Raw genomic sequence first — 22,121 nt, forward strand, 5'->3', positions numbered from 1 at the left:
ATTGTTGTATGTAATTAAAAGAGAAATAAACATTAAATTTTATTTTAATTTAAGAAAAATAAAAAAAAATATTATTATTATTATATATATATTCTAAATCCACTCAACTAATTACTAATTCCTTTATGTAATTAACTATAATAACTAACATAGACACAGAGTAGCGACGTGGAGCATGTGCAGAAAATAATGCAGTATGTATTTTCCTTATATTGAAATAAAATTAAAATTGGACCGAAAATATTTTTTAAAAAAAAAACAAAATTAAGCACCCTGTTGTTAATTAGAAAGTTTACATTTCATCTCCTATAATTTATCCCATTTTAAAAATATTTTTATAATTTGTTTAGTATTAATTAAAAAAGAGAAGCGGCATTATCAGTCAGCCAATTGGGTGCACTGAAGAACTCCTCGTCCTCCTCGAGGAAGGCGAGGCTCGCCGGCAATTTGTTGACTCCGGCGGTCGTCGCCGTCGACGACCCTGCGTCGGCCACCTTTATTCCCAGGAACAGCATGTCGTCCTCCTCGCGCATCATCTCCACGTCAGCCACCTTGAGCATCTCTTCCTCCTCGTCGTCCTCCTCCTCCACCACCGGCTCCTCTTCCTCGCCGTCCCCGCCTTTGGCAGGGCGCGACAGGGCTACCGACGAAGGAGTCGAGGCAGGGGTGGCGGTACTGGTCGGTTGCGAGGCCTTCTGGCGAGTGCTACCGGAGAGGGAGTTGCGGTGGGTGGGCACCGGGTGGTTGTGCTCCGCCGTGTAGGTGATGAGCAGCATCGCCGGCTCCGCCCGGCTCCGCTCCACCTGCTTCCTTGCTTGGCAGCCCTTAGAGCTACTGCACCGATAATAACTCCTGTTCATAGATTCACCGACGACAAAATAAATAATTTTACTAATAATTTACAACAAATTAAAATCTTATCGATTGAGTTCATGCGCCTTTAATTACCTTGGATAAGGCGAGCCTTTGATCGGCTTCTGGCCGTACTTTCTCCATGCCCACAGATCAGAGGAGACTCCGTCGGCCGGAACATGGCAAACCACCTTCTTCTGCTGGTTCTTCCTATCAATTTTCCCAAATTATTCCCGATCGATATATATTTTATAATTCTTTGATAAATCCAAAAAAAAAAAAAAAAGGAAAAAGAAACATACTTTCTCTTAGAGCGAGGAGTTTGCGAGGGCGGCGCCGGCCTTCGAGTCGCCGCCAGACGAGGTTGCTCCTGGAACTGGAATTGATACGGAACGGCGACCAACGGCTTGAGAATGGAAGTGCCGACGTAGGCGGGCTTAGGAACCAGCGCCGGCGTCTGGTTGCTGAACTGCCGCGGGTTGCCGCCGTCCCGGAACGGCAGATTGCAGAGCTCATCAAGCTCGACGCCACACGCAGGCACATCGAGAATGAACCCACGTTTCCCCGCTGCGGCTGCGACTTCCTCCTCCAACCAGAACACCGGCGTTGGAGGCGGCGGCGGCGGCTCCGGGAGGCAGCCTCTCACCACGGCGAACAAATCCCAGTCGTTGTCGTCCATCGAGAGAACAGGGGAGGGATGTGATTCGAGCTACTAAGCTTCAGAGAAACTTATATAGAGTGGTCACGGCGATGGCAACCGTGGTGGTGGTGGTGGTGGTGGTGGAGGTGGAGGTGGTGGTGGTGGGGCTGAAAAGAGCCAAAAGTGGAAGTGGATCACTCAAATCCCGTCCCATATCGGCCGGTCACCTCATCATCGCCATTTAGAGGAGCTCTGTTCCGCAACTTGACTTTTGGCAAAGGTCAAAGGACTGAAGGAGAGACAAGATGTTCCGATCCTTTTAACCGTCTATTTCTCTCATCAAAATGGTTTTTTTATAGAAAGAAAGAGAAAAAATAAATTAAAAAAAGAAGAAGAACAACAACAACAATAAAGTCGTCGTTTCGATCCGGATCAGTTGTGTGTTGGTGGCCATCATCATCGTCGCCGTCGCCGTCATCGTCATCGTCATCATCCACGCGCAGCGCCGCGTTGCTGCCGTGAGACCGTACGGCAAAGCCAATAACGCAGCTCCATTGCTGCGGACGCAGTCAAAAGTTTAACCGGAGAAGAAACATCCGCTCTGAAGTTTAACACGAGAAGAAACACTCATTTACGTCTGCTTACTTCGCGGGAAAGGACGAATTGCATAGATATCAAAAAAAACTTTTTAAAAAATGATAATAATAAACGGATAAAAAAATTCATAGAATTATTTTTTTACATTTTTTTTTGTCTATTTAAAATTGTGAAAGGAATGAACTTTTCTTTTTCTTTGTCTTGTCAACACCATTGCTAAATGAATAGAATATTCATAAATAAACTTAATATTCTATTTGATAAAAATTTATTTATGTTTATTCAATATATATAAATTTAATTAAATAAATAAATTCAAATAACTCGAATAAATAACCTTAAATATATATTTGTTCAACATATTAATATTGTAAACAGCAATGGTCAATAATGTCTATGAATTATATTTATTAATAAAAATTTTCTTAAAATGTAAAATAAATAAAGAAATTTTTAAAATTAACAAACAAATTTATATAATCAAGTTTAATAACCAACTAAACAAATTTAAAATATCAAAAATTCAAATAATCAAATAACCTTAAATTGAGACTTCAATAACATCTAAAATAAAAAAATTATTATTTTTTAACTTTAAATATATTTCAATTAATTTTGCATATATTATGGATACCTTATATAGTTGGATCCCAATATGCCATTAACGTGGAGACCACCAATTTTATAATTATATTTATAATTTTCAAATATATACAACAAAATGTATATACTTATAGCTGGGAACTGATTACTTTAATCTTTTAACTAATTAACAATTAAACCCATCTTTCCTTGCTAATTAAACAACAAATAAGATCTTTATTTGTGTATTATTTTAGAACTATATCTCCTAAATTTCTTCTTTAATCTAGTAATAAGTCAATGTTAAATGTTGAATCGATTTTACAACAATAAAATTGACAAAATAAGTGAGAGGAGATGGTCCTAAGCACATTGACGAAAGCTTCGTCCACTTTTTTGCCTCATCTTTTTAAAGATTCAAACTTATCAAAAATAAATAAATATTTATAAAATTAATATTGTTTATTTAAGAATATGCATATAAATAATATGTTATATACATGCAAAACATGTGATTAATAAAAAAAATAATTCTATGGCAAATTTGCAACAACAATAGTATTTCTATAAATATGATATTTGCGAAGAATATTTAACTAGATTGTCTTGTTTATTTTTGGATAAATATCGGCCTAATCATGATCCAACATGGTCCTAATGTAGGAATCTTGTAGTACCAAAAATATCTAGAAAATATCTTTTTATAAATATTTTTTTTATTATTCTTTTATTAATTGTAGTTAAGTGAATGCTATCCCATCATTCAACAGTGGAATGCAAGCTTGCTTTTTATTAGATTATCTATAGAGAGAAAGATTATAGTTGTAGGGATGGCGAGTAGCTTGCACCCCACCTCATATCAATTTTGTGCCACTAGTAAGGTCTCCATCGATCCTTTTTTTTTACATTAAGGACGAATGATGGCAAAGGGGGCGAGACAAGTTGTGAGTCGAGGTCTTTTACGAGTCACGACAACTAGATTTATGGCTCGAGGCTTTCCTTGAGCACGAAGAAGAGCTATACTTCGAACTCACATCGCCCCGTCCACAATTGTTGGCCATAGTCTTGACCTCGAAAGGTATTGCCTAAGGGTCGTTATCGGTCCTCTACATCGCGTTTGATGCTCTACCACTCTCGGTCATTCCCAACTCATCGATGTGACTAATTAACATAATAAACACATAATATTGTCTTGTAAGTTTAGAAATGTACAAGTAACAACACTATTATAATCTCCTTAATTAAGTAATTTAAGTTGTATTTAAAAAGTATTAAAGTAGAAGATTTTGGCAAAAATTGTGGGTTGAAAATGATAATAAAAAGTGTTATTTGTTGGATAAAATTTTAAGGTAATTGTAATAATTAAATTATTCTTTAAACAGTTTGTGAATATTCAAGGATATAATTGTTGATTAGTTTATAGATGAATCATATTTTTTTAAAAAAAAAACATTTAATTTTGGTTAAAAAGATAATCAAACTACTCTAGTAATAAGTAAAATTATTTGAACTTTGTCAAAACTATTTTAACACTGTTTTAATTATTTTTTTATCTTAAGATTATTATAAGAAAGAACAATTTTGATATAAAAAAAATATTCTTTTAGTTTTGATTAAAAAAATTAGGATGAAATTTTTTTTATATATTTTTTGAGCGTTAAACGCTTTTTAAGGACACAAAAAAATAAAAAAGTGTGTATGAGGGGATATTCTTCTAAACGGCATGATAATTAATTAAAATCTATGTGAATTAACGCTATGATGAGCGCTTCGTTATAGTAAATACCAAATCTAATCTAATCTTAATCTAATCCAAGAAATTACTAAGCCATGAACTCTTCCCACACGTCCACGAACGCCTCCACGATCACCGGATGGTGCACCGGCGAATTCAACGACAAGTATGAGCGGAGGAGCTTCTCCATCTCGCTCGCGCTGTCCATGTGCTGCCCCGCCACCACCATCTCCGCCATCGACTGCCGGAAATCCCCATACGGATTGCTTGACTGTGTCATCATCGCAAAAAATCCGCCGCTTGCCTCCTCGTCCTCCCCTTCCACGCACAAGCGTCTCCTTCTTCCGCTCCGTCTTCTACTCTTCTGCCTCTGCCGCTTGCTGCCCTCAAAGTAGTCCACCTCACCATTGCCAAACCATTCCATTCTCTTCTCCTGTTTCAGTGAAGCCATCGGCCACCTGATCTGCTTTCTCCGCTCCAAGTGAACCGACAGCCGCGCATTGGAAAGTTCGGTCCCATTGTCAGAAACAATGCAGGTAGAGCAAGGAGTACGAAGAAGCATTCGAGTGATCCGATGCTTCAGTCCTCTGCTTCTACTTGAACCATGACTGGCTGCCTTCTCCATGGAAGAAGAAGCTCTCGGCCACTTCACCAAGAAAACCAGAGGGAAGAAGGCTCAACTTATAGCCCAGTTTACCCACTACCACTTGCTCTTGTGGTGCAATTAAGATGCCCATTGAAAGAGAGGGGCATGGGGAGTTAGTAGAGCATTGGAGATTTTTTTTTCTTTTTAACAAAACTGGTCTCGAGTAAATCTGAAACACAACTTATACATACATACAAACTTAGAAGTCAATCTCGACTTGGTGTGGTGATAAGATGCAAAAAAACATTCCCAAACAACCAGTTCAATTCCCAGGCAAGACACAGCTATGACGATTGAACTACTAGTGAAGTTGGAATACAACATTGAGAGCCACCGTGCTTCCTGAATTCACCTGATGGGTGGAATGTGAGGCCGAACCATCTACCTAGGATTAATATACTTGGTATATATATAAAAGTTATCGCTAAAATGTACAACCCAATTAAGATTTGCACCCTAATCCTCTTAATAATTCCTCTGAATGCTTTACCATTGCCTTCGTGAGCCTGTCTCGGGGGAGAAGATGATGATCACAACGACGAACTTTTAGGTTTGGAGTACAAGTGGTAAGTGAAGCATTGGTAATGGCAGGGAGTGGGTACTACTAGTAGTTGTGCACTTGGAGAGTAAGAAGTGATGAGTAAGTCCTTGAATTTGGTGAGGGATGTGCAGTAGTAGTTAAGCCAGCGGTAAAGGGAAAAGTTTTTACTGGGAAACTTTGAGTTTGCAGGAAGGTTCAGTTGGTTCTCAAGAATATCGAATGTTCACTCAGAGTTCTACGGTGAGTTTAGTTCTGACGCCACCTAACCCATCCATAAATGGCCTTGCTCGACCAGCTCAATGGCTCAACCCAGCCTATACAACAACCCTACCCTACTTAGCACATTCATTAGCCCATCTAGCTCGTCCGTCTAGTTCCCCTAGCTTAATCGGGATTGTATAATATTTGAGAGGTGTTCTAATATAATCACTTTAGATATTATGTTATTTATTGACAAATCAAATTCATTATTTAAGTGTATATTCTATATGTATAGAACCAAACGAAGAACAAATATGAAAAGTATTTATTTGGTCGAAAGCTTTAATGGGTCACACCTCTTGTAGGCGAGTTAGATCCACTTTGATTTAGTTATGAATCAAAATTGGTTTGATTTTGAACCAAGTTTATTGCTAATGTATTGTGTTGAGTTATTGGGTACGAGTTTGATCTTTCTTATCAAACCTTGATGGGTTGAGTTATTGGGTACGAGTTTGATCTTTCTTATCAAACCTTGATAGAGGTCTATAAAACCCCTCCATGAGGAGAAAAATTGAGAATTAATTTTTTAGATTTTATTCCTCTCCCTCTCTTGTGCCGCCGAAGGGTGCTGCCATCCGCCTTTGCGTCGTCGGCCGGCCAGCTGAATGGGAGCCACCACAACCACCGACAGCAGCCTCTAAAGTCGTTGAACTGCAGCCAATAGGTTGCTGCCCGCTCCTTCTGGTGCCGCCAGGTTGTAATTGCCATCGAGCACCAAATCAAGTCATGAGTTCTCTCGGATCGCATCATCTCCTTCCTTTGGCTAGTACCAAAGTGGAGACACGACTTGTGGCTTTGTGAAATCATCTTGAAGGTATCTCAGCATGGATACGAATAAAGGAAAGTCTCATGAGGCTTCCTAGTTGATGTCGCTTCCATTAAACGTCATTCAATGGTATAATTTCTAAATGAAATTTTATTCTACGATTATGTCTACACGCGCATGTTCTTGTGAATGCGAGTGTTGCAATAATTTGGGAAATTATTATGCTTCTGCACCGTGTTTTACAAAAAATATATTTTTGCACGTGCATAGAGACACCAACAGGTTGGATAACCAGGTCAATGTGGAAGATGCAAACATAAGAACCAACTATTCCTGAATTGAAAATCACAATGTGTGCAAGTGTCATATAGATAAGAGTCTATCAGAGATTAGCATCAAGTGGTCAATTACCAATCATCAAGTTCTTTGTAGTTTAGAAGTTCGATTGATTACTCAAACTGATATCAAAATTCAGCAATGCATCATGAACAATCATTCAAGAAATCGTAGGTTCACAAAATTTAACTGCAAGTTGAAGATCACTATCCTGAGAAACCAAAATCCCTAATTATTGGGAGGAGAGAAACTTGCCGGTCACCGGGCGACCCGTCAGACGGGGCTGAGGAGCTGGTAGAGCTGGGGCTTCGGATCCGAGTTCATGCCGACGAGGATGACGAGGGGGATGAAGCCGTAGTGAGCGATCAGCTTGGCCTTCTTCATCGCCCAGGTGCTCCACTCCTTGGCGAGCCCTCCGGCCGATAGGTCCTCCGGCGCCGTGGGCTTCGATCCCTTGCCAGCCTTCTTCCGCTTTCCTTTCACCTTGAGAGAAACCCTAGAAGCCATCGCGATCACCCAAACCCTAAAACCCTTCTATCGTAAACCCAATTATATAGGCAAAAAGCTTAGCTTCTCTCTCTCTCTCTCTCTCTCTCTCTTTTAAAATAAAAATATTTTATCGTTTCTTATAAAATTAATAATAAAAATAAAATTGAAATAAATCAAAAATCCCATATAATAATATGAATCAAGAGTAAATACAGATTATGAATAGAGGAAAAAACTTTTGCACTCCCACACAATAAACTCAATCACTCCTTTCCTGATATCTATACAAGAAGAAAGAGTTCATGCTATTTTCAGTTGAACTTACAATCGATATCGATGCATCCACGGGACTTGGTGTCGTCGGAGATGTTGATGAAAGGATCGATTTTTACCCACAAAAGTGAGAAAACTGAAGCCAAAAGCACCGACCATAGCACGACAATGGTCGGCGTCCGGTTCTGCCTCCCCATGAGACCTTTGAGGAATGGATACAGATGCAGAATCACCCACATTGCGAAGAATACTTTCCCGAAGAGTGGCCCCCATGCTTCGTATCCGCTGTTCAGCGCGTCGGAGAATCCGGCGACTACACCGACGAAGTTGACGATTAGGATGGTCGTCGGAGGTATCAGTACGGTGGTCCACTTGAACACGTAGAGCTCGCCAAACTCAGTGTCGTCTGTAGCTTTGGCGGTGACGGTGAAGTTGGTGTCAATGCCTGCCAGCATCTTTAGGATTCCTTGGAAAACTGCAAATAGATGTGCAGAGATACCTCCGATCACCCAGAATTGCTCGTTTCGCCACCAGTCCTCGATGCCGATGCCACTCCACCGCAGTTCAAGAACACTCGTTAGGATGATGGACATGAATAGAGCCAGAAACAGAACACTTGCAACGTTGGAAAGCTGAAACAACAAAATAGCAGTTGAGACGATCGGATAACTACCTCTATTTGCTTGTAATAAATTATGAGGAAGAATGGAAGTACAATCATTGAACAAAACTAGGGACGATAGCCAGTAAAAGAATGTACCGTCGGAATGATGAACTTTCCAGTGAGCAGACAAATGGCTGGTAAAGAGCAGTAGGCGATCAGTGGAAGGGATGTAAATGGATAGACGATAGTGTTTATATAAGCCAATCTTTGAAGCCATCTCAGCCTGCCGCCACCATAGCCATACCAAAGGGGGCAATGTCGGCTGAGGAAGATCTCAACAGAACCAAGAGCCCAACGAAGAACCTGATGCAATCGATCAGAGAGGTTGATCGGGGCAGATCCTTTGAAAGCAGGCCTTGTAGGCATGCAATAGATAGACCTCCATCCACGGCAATGCATTTTGAATCCCGTCAAAATATCTTCTGTGACAGATCCATATATCCAGCCAATCTGTTTATAACATAAGGAAATTAAGTTGTTGATGAACCAGGCAAAAATTTTACAAGAATGAAAAATTAAAGATCAACAAGTTAAATGCAAAACTCGCAAACAGTGAGGTTGACTGGTAAAGAGCATTATGTAAAAAAGCGTTGCTGAACTGATAAGATCACAAGGACAGTTTGGAGATGGAAAGTGATAATTCAAAGCTTGCTGCTTGCAAGCCACTGGTTCGAGGTTTTGCAACTACAGTTCTTAAACATGTCTGGATAGAACAAGTCTTACATGTTCGATCACTTGTTGGCTTGTTAGAAATTGAATTATATCGATGCTAATACGATGGCATGTCCCTTTAAGATGAGAAAATGAGAAATCTTGGATGTGGAACATAAACAAAAACAACTTTAGCATGAAATTCAGCGAAGAATAAAGTTCACCTCTTTTCCCCATTCTGTCTTCTCCTCGTATCCACAGCCAATGACGTGAATAGCTTCCTTGATTAAAGTAGAAGAATTAGCCGATTCAGGCACACCGCCATTCTCCATTAGGGTGGACTCAATGAACACTGAAGACTGCCCAAAAGTCTTTTCGAAGCTCATTTGGGAGATCAACAAAGACCTTTCATGTTCATCGTAATCTGCACATGAAGGACAGAACAAGTAAGAAATAATAGAAACCAACAATCCATAAGAGCGTAAGACTGCAGTAGAATATGCTTACTGTCAATTTCTCTCAAGTTAAATATAGCAGAATTGAGATCTTCACGCCTGGCATCTCGATAAACTTCAATCTGATTCTCTGAGGCTTTCTTAGAACGGCTGCAACAGCAGCAGCATGAAGAACAAAATGAAGACTTCGGTAAAACTGGCAAATTGGCTGGTCCGTAGCCATACAGTGCTTGTCTATTGAAAACGCAACCAGTTCCTACATAAACTGGTCCTTGGATGCCATCAAGCCCCCTCATATTTACCTACACAAAAGAAAACTTCACCAAATAGTACAGGCACATGTGATGATTAAAAGTTTAAGTTTCTAAGACTTACATCAAAGAACACAATATTCCTATTTGCGTATCGGTCACTGCGGTCTATACCATCAAACCTCTGAGGAAACTGAACATAACACACATCCCTTGCAACCTCTGGGTCCATCATGAAACACATTGCTTCACGGACTGCTTTGCTGTTATTAACATAGTGATCACAATCCAGGTTGAGAATGTAGGGAGCATTTGTCAGAGTTGCTGAGACTCGAACCTGTAAGATTAAGATATTTGTAGATTACAAAAGGATGGCATCCATGTAAATAAATTCTCATTGAACAGACTGATAAAATAGTCTACCAGTGCATTCATGGCCCCAGCTTTTTTGTGGTGCTGATATCCAGGTCTCTTCTCTCTTGAAACATAAACTAGCCGAGGAAGTTCATTTCCTTCAATGTCATGAGCACCACTATATCCAAGGAAAACCTGAACAAAATTGTAAATAGAACTTTATTGGTTGTTTAATTTTTTACATTTCCTTCATTAAATGGATTGAATTGGGCATTATTTGGGATATGCCAAATATTTCTATTCAATCCAAACTTATATGCGTAGAATATGAGTATCTTATGACAGCATTGAGAAATTCTAAGCGTTGAAACATTATTGTTCTCTTATTTATCATTTGTGCAGGCACAATGCCATCACCTACTATCACTAGGAAAATAAATGAAATGGAAGAAAGGAAAGAGTGACAAAGAAAGAGATGTAGAAACAACTTTCAAGCAAAAGGAGATTAAACAAAAACCAGTGTCAAGTGGGATCCACCAAAAACTCGCTTCCCTGATTGTGAAGAAAAGGAGGATATAGACCTTACAAAAAAGAAGATGAAACAGAAGAAATTGAGTGAATGAAAAACAAGAATTTCATAAAGATAAACCCAATTTATGAAGATTCAATTCACAATGCTCAAGTTTGCATATGATTGAGCAAGTTTGCATATGATTCACAATGCTCAAGATCATAGTTTAAGATTATTCTGAAGGATTAATCCCATATCTAACCAATAATATCTTCTAAAATGTTCAGGAAGGAAAAGCATACAGATGTAAACAGATATATCTTTAAGTAATCTCAAGAATCTCTACTAATGAGCATGTAATAAGTAATAACTGATCCACGTTTATGTAGCTGTCTATTAACAGGGCAGCTTGACAGTCAACTTTAACAAATATGTTTGCTAAAATAGGTGTTATTAAATAGACCTTGACAAGTGGATCTCAAGCCTTAATAATGTACAAAATGTTAAATGCCTCAAGAAAGTAAGTGGCAAAAAAAGAAAAGGAATACAATGAATGATCTGGATGTAATCAGAACTTATGCTAAAAAATTTTGTCGAATTTATAAGCGCATATAGGTAATAATGAGTTACTAAATTCAATCACTTACAAGAGTCCAGGAAGAAATAATTTTATGATAAGAAAGTGATGAACCTGAATCATGCCAGGGTGGTCACGTGGATTATTTCCCGGCCATGATGTTCCATCTTGCATAACCCAACCTTCCTCTGGCGTTTTTTGAGCCTTGGCAACTAAAGCATTTACCCTCACTTTGTACTCTTCATAGTCTCTCTGCAAAGAATCAACGCATTAGTTCATTTCAGCATCCCTCTAATTCTCATATATTATTATTACACATATAGGCTAACACGTCAACAAGAAAATCAGTCCACAATGGCAGGTTGGTGAAAAAGAATCCAGAACTTCCAATAAGTTTCAGGCCTAAAAGAAAATACTTACTTTCATTGCTCTGCGCTCCTTGACAAAAGATGGCTGTATTTTATCTTTCAAATAATCAATCTTCTGTGAAAAATAGAACTCAGGTGCCCTTGGTTCAATTGCATACTTCTTACAGAAAGGAACCCATTTTCTAGCAAACTCCGCAGTTTCAACAAGAGATTCAAAAGTAAGCATAGCGGAACCATCATCAGATACATAGCAAGAAACTTTATCAACAGGATAGTCCACAGCAAGAATTGAAAGCACAGTGTTAGCAGTAATCAATGGTGGCTCTTTGAGTGGATCAACAGTACTGACAAAAAAATCTACTGCAGCAAGTTGTGATTCTTCTCCTTCCCGTTCATATCTGCAGCAATTTGTGTGAAGACATGTTTGGAAATGAAGGATAAACAATTAGCTTTTCCAAATTCTAATACATGAAAAATACAACATAACGTATGTAATCAAACTAGCAAGTATAAGTGCAAAATTTTCAGAACATTTGGACAAATTCTATCAGATTCAACTGGTCGAAAAGAAACAATATCTAACATATGCATCAAAACATAATTTTTTACAGATTTTATGCAGTGCTGCCAAAAAAAATATTTGTCTGTTTGTGTATTTTTTTCTTTTCAAATATTAGCAAGTCTGTATCCAAATCATCCTATATTCTTGTTACAAGAATAAGCCATGAGACCCAACCAGTTGGGGTCAGCTACTAATTTTGGCTATTCCTGCATCTATATATTCAAGATTTTAGTTCTCAGTTAGCATAAGATGTTATAAAGGCTATCCAACATACCAAATAGAGTACCAAGCATCATAAATTAGCCAAACTGATTCACTTAAGCTTCAGTGAGAAGCTCAAATGAATAAAGAAACATAATCAACAATTCTAGCGTTACACCTGTATTCCTAGTTAATAATTTGTATCTGGTATTTGACATACAACTAATATGTTCTCATGAAAAGCTTAGTATATTGGACATATAGAGTAAACACAACCTGCAGATACAGTTATTAAGGTACATGCATATATACAAGGTTTTCTATTCCTCCTCCTAATCGCCATTTAATACTTATCAGTTTTATTCTGATTACTTGTCATTTAACCAAAGAATTATTTATGAAACTGACTTCAAAACAAATGTCAAATATTAAGGATGAGTTTTGGCTATTGTTAGTGAATACTATATCTCCTGCAGATTGATTAGGAAGATACACAAGCATAGCATAGTTATATGTGAATTGTGATGCGACATAAACATCAGCATCTACAAAGAACATCTACACAAACATACCTTGCACTTAGTCTGTCGATATAAGTTTCTCTGTTTATAGGTGACCATTTGGGAAATTGATCCAATACCCAAGAGAAGGCAAACCAGATCTCGCATATGACTGATGTGAGCCACAAAGCATAGGCACTATCCACAGGGTGGGTTACTCTATAATTGAAAAAGAGCCCAAGAACTAACAATCTCATTATGATCACAGCTCTATATGGAGTCAGCTTATTGGGTGAAAGTGGAACAACTCTTGAAAAAGATTCAAAAGCCTCTAGATACCTGCACAAGGCCAAATGAAAGTGAACAATTGTAATACTGAACCAGGAATATTAGTATGCTTAAAGAGGATACAATCGTATTCCTGGGCCAGGAACGCCTTACAACTATGAGCCAATATAGAGGAATCTGACATGAGTAACCATGAAAATAAAATAAAATAAAATAGTGAACTTTGTGTTCAAGTCAGAATTTCCACTCTTATTCTTATTATAATAAATACAGCCTCATTTGTTTGCATATGTAACCATTTATAAAAAAAATTTAACAAACAGAAAGAAACTCTACTATATCCAGTAATAGAAAACAAGTTACTATTTCTGAGGTTAACTTAATTCAATGAAATTACGTCCTTACTCTGGACTTTCCATTTGCTGTTCTATAGGAATTTCAGCTTTTTCAACCTTCTTCGCGGCCTTTTTCTTATTCTTTTTTTCCATCCAACTATCCACTCTGTTTTTCCATAATGGATTCCCAGATTCACCATTTGGCTCTATACAGAGAAGGAAGCAACATCATACAAGTGAGATAATAAGAGAAATTGAAGTATCAAGTAGATATTTCAGCGGAAAAATAACAAACAGAAATCTAAGCACCACCTTCAACGAAGGAGAGATTACTCGAGCTTCTAATATGGCTTCCATTTTCCTGTGAAAATTACTCGAGATAATAGCATATCCTAAACTATCTAAACAGATCAAAGTGGAAAAACTATCGACTCAATGTGTTAAGTTTCTTCCAAACATAAAGATGGATAAAAAAAGCTACCTCATAATCATGGAGACGGCCTGTGGCTCTCAATCTCACACCTGAATCCTCGTGATTGTCAGTCTCATCACTCACCTTCTCTGCAAAATCCAATATTTCAGTACACCAAAGAACAACGAAGTCAGATTTATTTCTCTATGACGGCCAAAAACAAAACTTTGTCAAAACGATGGACTATCTAACCTGGGGCATTGCGGGCGTAAGGTTCCCCGCAGCGAAGGCAGCAGTCGCGGCCCTCCCTGATCTCGTCCTCAAGGCAGGCGCTGCAGAGAGGGTAGTTGCATCCATGGCAAGCGACGAAAACCTCCTCCCTGGCGGAAGTGGAGAAACCCACGGACTCTCCGCAGGTGCTGCATAACGGCACCTCATTCTCCATGATCTCTCCCTAATCGAATTCCAATCTTCTGTCTCCTCGACCGCCGCCGATGTGGTGGGCGATCCTTTGCGAGGAGGAGGGATTTGTAGAGAAGCAGAGGAGTTGGAGCGTCGGCTGTCGGCATCGGCAGGTGGAAGGAGAGAATGGAAGCAAAGATTGCTGTCGAGGTGGCTGGTGGAGCTCAGCATTTCATGGGGTTGCGGCGGGAGCAAGCGACGAGCGAAGCGACGGGTAGTGGCGGTGTCACTCGCTTGGCCGGAGCGGGGTCGGTTAAGTTTGGTGCAGTGATGTTGGGCCGAATTGTTTCTCTTTTGGGCCGACCCAAACCAATTACTTTGCCTATTAAATCGATTAATGGGCCAGCCCATTTATTTATTATTTAAATTATAAATTTGGAAAATTGTTACACAGTGACTCCCGTGTACGGCAAGGGCACCATGGAGTCCGCCACGAGCCGAACTCCTTGCCTCCACGCAACGTTTTGTCTCTACGCCTCCGGCGACGGACGCCGGGAGACTCCTTGGCGGACTTACGAGATCGCCCTCGTTCGCCAGATGCGTGCCGCCCCGCAGCAAGGCGGAGTTGTGGTGGAGCCTGCGCCAGGCAAGCGCGGGTCCGACCTTCAACCATCAGCCCTGCCCCACGCTCCTCCGTTCTTCTTGATGCCTTCCACTTCTCGTGAAAGTTACGGATTCACCAGGTCCCGCCTCGATTTGTCTCCACCTCGATTTTTTTTTTTTTTTTGTATTTCTTCCCTTTTTTCTTCCGAGTTTTGCTCGTTTATAAATTGAGGTCAACAGGATGGAAATTTCAGGGCCTCATGAAAGCCTAAAGATCGAATATTGGGGAAAAGCGGAAGAATAAAAAAAACTCTTTTTTTTAGAGGCCGAGAAGAAAAGAAAATTGGAGAAGTAAAAAAAGAACTTTGCACGTCACAGGAAACAGAACCGGCTTCACTTCGTTTGTAGCCGGATGGCCCAGTTGCTCGCTCCGGTGCGCTCTGTCTTGGTCCTCGAATTCCCTAAGTTGCCGCCGTGTTATGGAAACCTGTGGCCGAGAGTAGCGGTCGCGGTCGCGCAGAATTCCACACCTAGTCGTCGTCGCCGGAGCTGTCAGAAGGAGAAGAGGGATTTCAGGATCGCTGCGACGACGGTTGGGGGTTTCCCATGGCGCGATGACGTTGCCGATGACTACTACACTGTTCTCGGGCTGGTAAGTCCCTTTTTCCTATGGATCATCCTGGTTCATGAACCCATCCATGAATTATGGTTGGTAAAAATGTTCAGTATTGCTATTGGTATAGATTAAAAGTTAATATGTATGATAAAGATCTTGCATCCTGCACTTCGATCCTAATTCCGAAACATAGATTGATCATGACAACTTTGTTCTTCAACTTGTCTTCTTCATCCAGCCATCACCCATAGATTGATCCTGAGCCATCCTACAACCTCTATGAAGGCTAAAAATGCACTTTGATGTTCCTTCTACATATCAAAGTTAGACTAGAGGCTACCAATTTTAAGATTAGTGTGCAACAGATTGAAGAAAGTAATAGCAAGATGCAGAAATTAGTTATATGGCTTAAAGTTGCTTCTTGTGGAGAAGTTAGATTTGTATGCTTATTACCATCAATCTAAATTTAAAGATAGCTTGTACCTTAGGTTTGATGATGATGATGATTAAATGTCCTGGTTCTGATGTATTATACCACTACCAGCTTCCAGATGCCACCTCTCAGCAGATTAAGAAAGCTTATTATGATTGTATGAAATCATGCCATCCGGACTTGAGTGGGAACGATCCAGATATTACTAGCTTCTGCATATTCATTAATGAGGTTTATTCGGTAAGTTTTTTTCAAAATGGATTTTTTAAGTCTGGTTTTACAATCTCACATATATTGGAAAACTGATTATTCAGTGAATTAATGTGACCGGAAAGAACAGGTGCTTAGTGATCCTGTGCAGCGTATGGTATATGATGAAATTCATGGATATGCCCCAACGGCTATGAATCCTTTCTTGGATGATAGTGCACCAAAAGATCATGCATTTGTCGATGAGTTTTGTTGCATAGGTATGTCGAGTTTCCGTCTCATCATGACTTCATAGTGCATATATTGTATACTTATTTACAGCTCTTTGAGCTCATAGAATCTGAATTTACTTACAATAAGAACTTGATTTGCCAGTTATGTATACCTTAACTGTCATGCACTTGCGAAATTCTGATTTGAAGTAGCACTTGTCTTTGATGTTTGCTTTCCTTGTATGATCAGGGTGCAAAAATTGTGCTAATGTGGCCCCGGATGTATTCCAAATAGAGGAAGACTTTGGCCGTGCTAGAGTTTGCAGCCAATCAGGGAATCCTAACTTGGTTCAAGAAGCAATTGATTCCTGGTGAGTTATCATACTGGAAACTCATCAACTATTTGATCGACTTGATTTCACTTATTGTAAATGCAAACTGGGAATGTAGATATTTATAGTGTTTGATATCTAAGAGTACAGCTTGCCTTGTATGTTTTATCAGCTATGCTAACTCATGTAGTTTGAGCATCAAACCCTTTTGCTCCATGCTACGACACTGATGGACATGTTGTCACCCCTCATTGAGTTCATGAATCATATATATAGATTATGTATATGTGTGTTTCCATTTTGTGACTTGCTAGCCTAATTTAACCGCCATCTCAGTTGCTTATGTTGTTGATTTATATTTCAGCCCGGTCAATTGCATCCACTGGACATCTGCTGCACAGCTTTCTCTCCTCGAAGATGAAATGCGTAGGGTTGAGAGAATAAATGTAAGATAAGACGATTTTTCATCTTACAACTAATGATTTTTGGTTTGATACATTCATAATTTTCTCATAATCTGTTTTATAAATTCTTATCCATCATGGCTGGAAAAGTTAATCGATTTGTGATTTCTCGTGTAAAGAGGATTTGGTAGATTATGGTGACCTAGAATGTCGCTGCAATATGTTAAACTATTCTTAGTCTTTGCTAATTTCCACTTAGAACCACCTCAGTCATTGTCACATTCAATAGTCGTTTTTGGTGTTTGTTTGGCAGTGAACATTTAACTTCAATGAGATTGTCAGAAAACATGCCGATATTAATTATTTACTCAAACTGATGACAAAGTTGTTTCAATTTGAGCAGGTTGGACTAATGCTTGCTGGAATGGGGAGAGCATCCATAAATGTTTTTAGGATGGTACATAAAGATTGTTTTTTCTATAAATCTCTAATCATCTTTTTTTATAAATTCTGGTATATTAGAACTACAAAGTTGTCACTTTACTTTCTACTATATTGACTTTTTTTTAGTGATACCATCGTTATCCCTTGTGCTATAGTTTTCTGAAAGTGAATATGATTTTTGATGTGGCAGGCAAGTTCAAGATGGGAAAAGCGCCAAGCGAAAGTCTTGGTAAGTTCTTTCGTAAGGGATTGATTCAAATGCGATCAAGTTACATCGATATTTCCAATTTATTACATTGTTTTCTCAATTCTCATGGTCCATTCTAGTTTGTTGAATTTCTCCTTCCTGTTTTTGTTGGCAAGCATTTCACAAATATGCTTTCCCTCGGGCGACATCCATAAGGAACTTTAGCATGGTCCATTCTAGTTTGTTAAATACCGTAAAAAACTTTCGAGTTTGAAGGTTCAAATTTCGACTTGGATGATACTTTGTGAACCCTAGAAGCTGTAGAATGTTGTTACTATCTTATTCCTTAACATTTGTTCTCTGTTCCTCGAGTGATTTCTTTCGAGTTCTCGAGTAAAAGAAATCTTATAGTTAGACATCGTCTTGTATTTCTGAAAAGTAACTCCCACAAATGGATTTGCACTCTGCCTCATTGAAAACCAGGTATCCTGACTAGACAAGCTAACTTTCGATTAGTCTATTCATTCATTTACGGCTTCTATATCGCGTCATACGCGAGGTATTAAATCAATTGCTTACTCCAAACCTCATTCCAAATCTCATCATGGGTGTATCGAACTTATCAGGAAAAGGCTAAAATGCGCATGATGAAGCAGAAAGACTCCAACAAGGCCGGATCTTGGAGCAATGTTTGGGGTTCACCACAGAATTACGAAAGCACAGGTATTGTTCATAACTTTCAGAAAAAGGTAAGAAGAACAAATTTGTATCGTCGTCACAAACTTAATCACGACGCTTCTGTTCTTGTCGACAGAGGAGGAAGTGAAGGAGAAAGCGAAGAGATCTGCGGCAGCCGCTAGAAGGTGGCGAGAGTACTCGAGAAATAGAACCGATAGACCTTCAACCTTCAAGCTTCCTGAGGCGATGTCTAGGAAGGAATAGTCTGAGAAACAATCTCCATTGCTTGTACTTAAAACTCTTCAATTTCTTTACTTTAAAATCAATATTATTCGCATATATCGAATGCAAATTAATATTCCTGAAAAATTTTAAATTTATAGACTAATTTTAATTCATAAATTTGTAAATATTATGCAAACGTATTTTTTTTTTTATTTTATGTAAAAAAATAATAAAAATTTAGAGTATTTAAAAAATAAGAAAGATTCAAAATAGTATATTTTAAAAAATACTAAAATAAAATTGATCTCTTTTTAGACTTCCTTCCCTTAATTATTAATTTGCTTGCCTCATTGGGAGCACATAGCGCCTTAATCCTCGACTTAATTAATAATTATCCTTTTAATTATTACCATTATCACATGTTTATGGCCTCCCTCACTCCAAATTAAATTTGTAGTTGACTTTAGTTTAAAAAATTATTTAAGAAGTTGACTAAGAAAAGTTAATTACCCATTAAAGAAACCACTTGCTCATGAATAATTTTAATTAATATTAAAATATTTATGACTTAACTAATATTTAAGTAGTTAATGTCGAACAAATTTTATTAATATTAAAATATTTTTGTTTAATATTTATGTAATTTTGTGTAATGTATATATTGATTTCCTATTCCGGACTGTGCGCTGCGGACATCCTCCAGTATCCAAGCGCCTGTATTTAAATTTTTGAAAAAAAATATAACATTTTCTTAAACAAATACTATAACTATAAGCATTTCAAACATTATAAACTTAAAAATTTATAATCCAACCTCTAAATTTTAAAATATTAAATCTTAAATACATATATAATATACCTTATGAGCATCTAAAACTTTAAATTTTGAACACTATAATCCAAGAGGAAAACATAAACCCTAGAGGAGAAATCTTATTAACTCAAATTCATTCTAATCCAACTTAAATCTCAAAATTTTAAACCTTAAATATATATAATATACTAAAATGTGATCCGATGGTAAGAACGGGGGACTCTCGTTGGCGGGAGGTCAACAACACGTGGAGGGCAGTGGTCAAGAGGGTCAACCCCAAGGTCGTGCCGAGCGGGCAGAGATCATGCTGAGCCGACTGGAGAGCCGACCAAACATCCGGCCGGCCGAACATACAGCCAGGGGTCTCCACGGCCGGACGAAAGACAGCTCGACCAGGGGTCGAGTTTCCGATGCTCAAGGTAAAAGGGTCTCTGTGCCGAGCGGACAGCCGCTCAGCCGAGCCACAAGACAATAGGACGCAATCCCATCCGAGCACATGAGCGAGGCTCCCCCGCCCGGTCCGAGGTACCGGAGCATGCCGGGAGGCCATGAGCGCCGAGCGGCTGGTCCGCTCGGCACGGGAACAGGCAAGTGGCGCAAAGGGACAAAAGGGACAACTGATAACATCATCCTCGAGACACCTGCCGCCAACAAACAGCACGGTCGGCGGCCGGAGCGGACAGAGTATCGTACGGTGGAAGTTTCCACTGTCACGTCAGAGATATGCTCGGACGATTGCGGAATGGAGTCAGACATGTTTTTCTGACACAACCCTACTGAGGTATGTTTACGAAAACGTGCACGCATCGAGAAGTGTGCCTGTATCTCCCCGGGGTCCTATATAAGGACCCCCAGACTTCGACGAAGGTATTCAATTCTCATCACTGTAGCCACAGTAGCATTACTCTGCTTCTCTTCTTCGTTGCCTGACTTGAGCGTCGGAGGGTCGTCGTCGGAAAACCCCTCCCAGCTCGGCTTCTTTGTAGGTTCGCCGGAGGTCCACGTCAACACCAAAGGACAACAGAGAGCGTCACGTCCCCAGTGTCCGTCGACTCAGAGCTCGGACAGGATCAAATTGGCGCCGTCTGTGGGAGCGCACATGAATCCGAGCAAGGAAGATGGAAGAAGCTGGACGCCAACTCATGGTGACGCTCTCCCCCGAAGAGCTCGATGCACTCATCCAAGCGCGAGTAGCCAAGATAGTCGAGCAACAACAAAAGGCTCAAGCCGATCAGATAGCTCAACAGGCAACATCGGCATCAGGCGGTCGGGCGGCACCAGACGACCGACCAGAGCAGCTCTCAATATGGGGCCAAAACAAAGGGTCGACCGGCACTCAGGCGGAAGCCCCGCTCGCCCCGATACCGTTCCATCGGGCTTTGTTCCAAACGCCCTCGGAAGTCGCGCAGGCCAACCTCGACCCGGGCTATTCGTCCGATGAGGCGCCCCTCCGCGATGCAAGGAAGGGCAAGGCGCCACGGACAGACGCATCCCCCAAGCGGATCAATAGACAATTCTCCGAGACAATCCTGCGCGACCCACTAACACGGCATTACGCACCCCCGGCGATAGGGAATACAACGGGACCACCGACCCGGACGACCATCTGGGTAAGTTCGACAACACAGCTACATTGCATCAATATACAGATGGTGTGAAGTGTCGGGTGTTCCTCACCACCCTCTCGGGATCGGCGCAACGATGGTTCCGGAGGTTGTCGGACGGATCGATCACTAGCTTCAAAGAGTTCCGCACGGCATTCCTCCATCACTTCGCGAGCAGCAGACACTACCAGAAGACCAGTGTTAGTTTGTTCGCCATCAAGCAAGGCGCGAAGGAGTCGCTCCGAGCTTACATCCAATGCTTCAACCAGGTGGCCATGGACATCCCAACGGTCACCTCGGAAACCATGATGAACGCGTTCACACAGGGGCTTATGGACGGTGAATTCTTCCGATCGCTTATCCGAAAGTCGCCTCGCAGCTACGACCACATGCTGAACAAAGCCAACGAGTACATCAACGTGGAAGAAGTTCAGATGGCGAGAAAAAAGGAAGCACCAGCCGAGCCACCAGCTCACGCCGAGCGGAAGCCGCCTTCCAATTATCAACCACCAAGAGGACCCCGCGCAGAGATAGCTCGTCCTCACCAGCAAGCAAGGCCGCACGCTGTTCAACAAGTAGCGGTCGATCGACCTAAGCCCAGGGGGAAGGTATGGACTCCCATGTTTTGTTCACTCCATCAGTCAGCGACTCACAACACCCGCGACTGTCGGAGCCTCCCCCCAATCACTCATCCTGCGCCAAGGAGCTATCGCCGTCGATCGCCTTTGCCGGACAGGTGACATCAACACCAGAGCACTGGTCGGCGTATAGAAAGAAAATCCCCCGAGCGGCAACATAACCAGCAGCACAGGGCCATTCCTCGGGCATCGCATGAACGACCCCGACCATCCGCTCGGGAGGAGGAAAATCGAGGCAATGCGTCGAGGGGTGAAATCAACATCATTGCCGGAGGCCAGACCGGAGGCGACTCCAACAGGGCACGGAAGGCACATGCAAGGCAACTCACGATCCATGCGATCGGCTGCAGTCAAGAGCGGGCGAACGGGCCTGAGATCAGCTTTGGGCCTAGGGACCTCGAAGGAGTCGAAGTCTCGCATGATGACGCCCTCATCATCCGAGCGGTAATAGCTAACTACACTATTCACCACA

The 22,121-nt window shown here is 40.6% G+C and overlaps 4 protein-coding genes across 5 annotated transcripts; 1 reads left to right on the plus strand and 3 right to left on the minus strand.

The window, feature by feature from the left end:
• Positions 1 to 212: 212 nt before the first annotated feature.
• On the minus strand, positions 213 to 1,766 carry LOC122014897 (WRKY transcription factor 22-like). The gene is made up of 3 exons (XM_042571400.1): positions 1,155 to 1,766; positions 949 to 1,062; positions 213 to 852 (listed from the first exon to the last, which is right to left on the minus strand). The coding sequence occupies exons 1-3, from the start codon at positions 1,529 to 1,531 to the stop codon at positions 357 to 359; spliced, it is 987 nt and encodes a 328-aa protein (XP_042427334.1). The 5' UTR covers positions 1,532 to 1,766; the 3' UTR covers positions 213 to 356.
• Positions 1,767 to 7,079: 5,313 nt separating this feature from the next.
• Positions 7,080 to 7,529, minus strand: LOC122014898 (mitochondrial import receptor subunit TOM7-1-like). Its single transcript, XM_042571401.1, has one exon. It carries the CDS (start codon positions 7,461 to 7,463, stop codon positions 7,230 to 7,232), a length of 234 nt encoding a protein of 77 aa, XP_042427335.1. The 5' UTR covers positions 7,464 to 7,529; the 3' UTR covers positions 7,080 to 7,229.
• Positions 7,530 to 7,614: 85 nt separating this feature from the next.
• Positions 7,615 to 14,367, minus strand: LOC122014895 (cellulose synthase A catalytic subunit 4 [UDP-forming]-like). The gene is made up of 13 exons (XM_042571399.1): positions 14,100 to 14,367; positions 13,917 to 13,996; positions 13,748 to 13,796; positions 13,506 to 13,641; positions 12,885 to 13,151; positions 11,602 to 11,947; positions 11,296 to 11,433; positions 10,163 to 10,288; positions 9,864 to 10,076; positions 9,541 to 9,790; positions 9,258 to 9,457; positions 8,479 to 8,832; positions 7,615 to 8,350 (listed from the first exon to the last, which is right to left on the minus strand). Exons 1-13 carry the CDS (start codon positions 14,290 to 14,292, stop codon positions 7,757 to 7,759), a joined length of 2,946 nt encoding a protein of 981 aa, XP_042427333.1. The 5' UTR covers positions 14,293 to 14,367; the 3' UTR covers positions 7,615 to 7,756.
• Positions 14,368 to 14,725: 358 nt separating this feature from the next.
• LOC122017427 (chaperone protein dnaJ C76, chloroplastic-like) lies at positions 14,726 to 18,762 on the plus strand. Of its 2 annotated transcripts, none has more exons than XM_042575043.1 (10): positions 14,726 to 14,992; positions 15,093 to 15,504; positions 16,013 to 16,141; positions 16,242 to 16,371; positions 16,574 to 16,694; positions 17,020 to 17,101; positions 17,463 to 17,516; positions 17,694 to 17,732; positions 18,317 to 18,413; positions 18,505 to 18,762. In XM_042575043.1, the coding sequence occupies exons 2-10, from the start codon at positions 15,265 to 15,267 to the stop codon at positions 18,630 to 18,632; spliced, it is 1,020 nt and encodes a 339-aa protein (XP_042430977.1). In that variant the 5' UTR covers positions 14,726 to 14,992; positions 15,093 to 15,264; the 3' UTR covers positions 18,633 to 18,762. The 2 variants fall into 2 exon arrangements, with proteins under 2 accessions (XP_042430977.1, XP_042430978.1); XM_042575044.1 differs by having other exon boundaries at positions 15,107 to 15,504.
• Positions 18,763 to 22,121: the final 3,359 nt, after the last annotated feature.

The sequence above is a fragment of the Zingiber officinale genome, chromosome 8B (genome assembly GCF_018446385.1).
Source record: "Zingiber officinale cultivar Zhangliang chromosome 8B, Zo_v1.1, whole genome shotgun sequence".
Taxonomy (NCBI): Eukaryota; Viridiplantae; Streptophyta; class Magnoliopsida; order Zingiberales; family Zingiberaceae; genus Zingiber; species Zingiber officinale.

What these genes read in the sequence shown, in the direction of transcription:
- LOC122014897 (XM_042571400.1), bottom strand. Translation starts at nt 1,531, where the DNA reads ATGGACGACAACGACTGGGATTTGTTCGCCGTGGTGAGAGGCTGCCTC. An exon ending in ACTCCTCGCTCTAAGAGAAA is followed by an intron (nt 1,063 to 1,154) that starts GTATGTTTCTTT and finishes GAAAATTGATAG; the next exon opens with GAAGAACCAGCAGAAGAAGG. An exon ending in AAAGGCTCGCCTTATCCAAG is followed by an intron (nt 853 to 948) that starts GTAATTAAAGGC and finishes ATCTATGAACAG; the next exon opens with GAGTTATTATCGGTGCAGTA.
- LOC122014898 (XM_042571401.1), bottom strand. Translation starts at nt 7,463, where the DNA reads ATGGCTTCTAGGGTTTCTCTCAAGGTGAAAGGAAAGCGGAAGAAGGCT.
- LOC122014895 (XM_042571399.1), bottom strand. Translation starts at nt 14,292, where the DNA reads ATGGAGAATGAGGTGCCGTTATGCAGCACCTGCGGAGAGTCCGTGGGT. An exon ending in CAGCAAATGGAAAGTCCAGA is followed by an intron (nt 13,152 to 13,505) that starts GTAAGGACGTAA and finishes GGCCTTGTGCAG; the next exon opens with GTATCTAGAGGCTTTTGAAT. An exon ending in ACCACCCTGGCATGATTCAG is followed by an intron (nt 10,289 to 11,295) that starts GTTCATCACTTT and finishes AATTTTGTTCAG; the next exon opens with GTTTTCCTTGGATATAGTGG.
- LOC122017427 (XM_042575043.1), top strand. Translation starts at nt 15,265, where the DNA reads ATGGCCCAGTTGCTCGCTCCGGTGCGCTCTGTCTTGGTCCTCGAATTC. An exon ending in CCATAAATGTTTTTAGGATG is followed by an intron (nt 17,517 to 17,693) that starts GTACATAAAGAT and finishes TTGATGTGGCAG; the next exon opens with GCAAGTTCAAGATGGGAAAA. An exon ending in ACAGAATTACGAAAGCACAG is followed by an intron (nt 18,414 to 18,504) that starts GTATTGTTCATA and finishes TCTTGTCGACAG; the next exon opens with AGGAGGAAGTGAAGGAGAAA.